The sequence below is a fragment of the Arachis ipaensis genome, chromosome B05, assembly GCF_000816755.2.
Source record: "Arachis ipaensis cultivar K30076 chromosome B05, Araip1.1, whole genome shotgun sequence".
Taxonomy (NCBI): domain Eukaryota; kingdom Viridiplantae; phylum Streptophyta; class Magnoliopsida; order Fabales; family Fabaceae; genus Arachis; species Arachis ipaensis.
In genome coordinates this window covers 103,636,938-103,639,854 of record NC_029789.2, presented here as the reverse complement: position 1 = coordinate 103,639,854, position 2,917 = coordinate 103,636,938, and the positions used below count along the sequence as shown (strand labels likewise).

The 2,917-nt window shown below is 33.5% G+C and overlaps 1 protein-coding gene across 1 annotated transcript in view; it reads right to left on the bottom strand.

The window, feature by feature from the left end:
* LOC107641968 overlaps positions 1,275–2,917 on the bottom strand; it is a 5,395-nt gene continuing 3,752 nt past the window's right edge. The window contains exon 2 of the mRNA XM_016345323.2: positions 1,275–2,850. Within this exon, the coding sequence (XP_016200809.1) occupies positions 1,449–2,834 (1,386 nt within the window). The 5' untranslated portion in view covers positions 2,835–2,850 and the 3' untranslated portion in view covers positions 1,275–1,448. The remainder of the gene's footprint in view (positions 2,851–2,917) is intronic.

Genomic DNA, 2,917 nt, shown 5'->3' with positions numbered 1-2,917 from the left:
ATACCTCACAAGATAACTATGCTTTTAACAACGAATCAGACTTATATAATAAATAATAAATAATAATTAGAAAGACAAGTTGGTAACGCTCAATTTCCAGTATGATTTAGACATACTGAAAATTGGATCGTTACAAAAGGAGAAAATGAAGTAATAAAAAAAAATAAAGCAAGACTTTATAAATACCAGGTGCTCTCTATTCCTTGTATAATCAATCCTTGTCAACTTTGGTCTTTGTCAATTTTGGACTTTTGTCATATTTGATGTGTATTATTTGTGTTAAACACAACTTTGGTATCCAACATAGAAACTGTTGAAAAATCACAAATTCAAAACACAACAATAGAAATAATTTATGAGTTGTGTAACAAAATTATTGAGCATAAAAATTTTAGCTTATAGAACAGAAATTTTATGGTAACCATCACAGATGGCTTTAGATACCAATTTAAGAATTTCGTTTTCCATGAACTTTTGTATTTGTGATTCACTACTAAGTTTTATCAATTTTGAATTCTTTAGGAGATTTGAATTATTTTTTTCATTATTCTAGTTACTTAGTATGAAGTACCGGGATTTAGTTTCTCTTATTTCTATTTTTGTGCTATATACAAAATTTTTTTTACTATATTGATAAATTTCTATATTTTTTAACAAAAGTTTGCGTGTTTTATCATTTTTCTTGTTTTATCCGCTCATAAAGAATAAAAATAAGAAAAGAAAAAGAAAAAACTAAATAAAGAAACGAAGTTGAAAGAAGTGCATGATTCCCGTACAAGTATGTAAATAATTTTTGTTGGGCTTTGGTCAATTTAGTTAGATTTAATTAACAAAAAAAAATTTTTGCATGTAGCAGTATTGTATTAATACAGCAAATAAAATATAAAAGAAATAATATGATGATTTGTCTTGAAGAAACACACTATTTACGTGCACGCTATATGAATATTTTTGTTTTGTTTTGGCTAATTTGATTGGACTTAGTTGACAAAAAAATTGTGCATGTAATAGTAACCGCCAATAAAATATAAAAGAAATAATATGATGATTTGTACTCATTAAAACTCATACTCAAACTCATGAAAAAAAAAAAGACAAAATTTGTGTGAACAAACTACCACACAACTAGCCAATTTAAGTTGGTCGAATAGTCAGCTCACTCATCCGCTTAAGCAAGTGTCGGGAGTTTGAATTCGGTCTTGTGTATGAAACAACTTATTAGTCAGCGGCAGACCTTTAAATAAAGCTCATCTACGACGAATTAGTTCTTAACCTGTCGAATCGGAAATACCATAAACATAAAATTAAAAAGCTGCCACAAAACTTTGTAGTTTCTCTTTATTTTTCGCAAAGTTAGAGTACAAGTTTAAATGAATATGAATGATCATATCACTCCTCCAAATCATAAATTCATAATATGAAAAGAAGCAAGAAATTGGTAGTTTCATTCATATAGCTCTAGGAGGTTTTTCCAGCAATGCAGAGAGATACACCTCATCCTTTGACTTTGGACTAATAGCCCATTTATGCTTCTTGTACCTCAGCTGAAGAAACATGTACATATAATCATCCAAATCCTTCTTACTACAGAAGAATCTATCAATCCACAACAACCCTCCAGGCCTCAAAATCCTGTCCCAATCATACAATATAAAATCAAGCAGCAAAAGATCTATCCATCCATCCATGAAACCAGTGCTATGAATCAAATCCATGGTGTTATCAAAGAATGGAAGCCTCTGATTTAGTGTTACATACAAAGGAATCAGTCCCCTTAGTGCTATCATCTCATTGAATGGAGCACCAAGGTTCAGTGCTGTCGAAACAATTGTCACGTTCTGTTCCCTCATTCTTGCAGCAAATGTTCCGGTTCCAATTCCATAATCCAATCCGATTCTTATTTCCCCTGGCTTGATTTTCAAAACATCACTGATCATAAAATCTGCACTGAGTGAAGAGTTTGTTACCCATTTCAGCTTTTCCTTTTCCATTTCGAAGCAGCCGGTGCATTTTGTGTATCCCCTTTTCGGATTCTTGCTTTGCAAGCAATCGAAATTTCTACAACGGTAATTACTCCACCGGACATTCTTGTTGTCCGGAAGCTTCCAGAGTGACTCGTTGTTGGGGTAAGGCTTCTGGTACTCTATTGAAGCTCTTGTCAAACACCTTCGTCTAGGCAAAGGATCGCAGCCGTTGATCATAAGCTTCTGCGCGAGATTCCAGTCATCGTCACAGTAGGATCCAATGTCATAGTCCATGTACTGTTGAAGCTCATTCTTGTACAAAACACAAGCATGCCCAATTGTGTTGTAAACTTTTTCTGTTCCATAGAGATTGATCTTACCAACTCTGTTCTCTTTTGGGGTTATGTACTTTCTGATTTCCTCTGTTAAAAAGAAATTGATTAAAGGATCCTCTTTCACTGTGGAGTTCTTTCCTTCTTCTTCTTCAATCTTTGGAAGCCTAATTTGTCTTAGGGCAACATTGGCCATATGAAGAGGCCTAACTATTTCGTATTCTAAGAACAGTTTTTCTAAGGTCCCCTTGTTTTTCTCCAATTCTTGTAGCTTTGACTCGAGCTTGTACTGCAAACTTTCCAACCTATCCAACACTTCTTGTACTCTTTCGGAGAGTGATTTGGCGTCGAAATCTTCGTAAACTTCCTTCGCCGTGTAGAAATGGTGGCATATATCTTCATTGTGTAGGAAAAAACCAGCATAGTAGAATCTTGCTAGACTCAAAATGCTAACTAAGATTACCAACCCTCCAAGGATAATTTGCAGCCACCCCATTATTCTGGAAATTTTGTATTTTGGAATACATGACCTCCCCATTATTGAGCACAAACTCCTATTGATGAAAATTTCAAAAACAGATGAACTATTCTAGTATATATATATATATAAATAGCAAATGT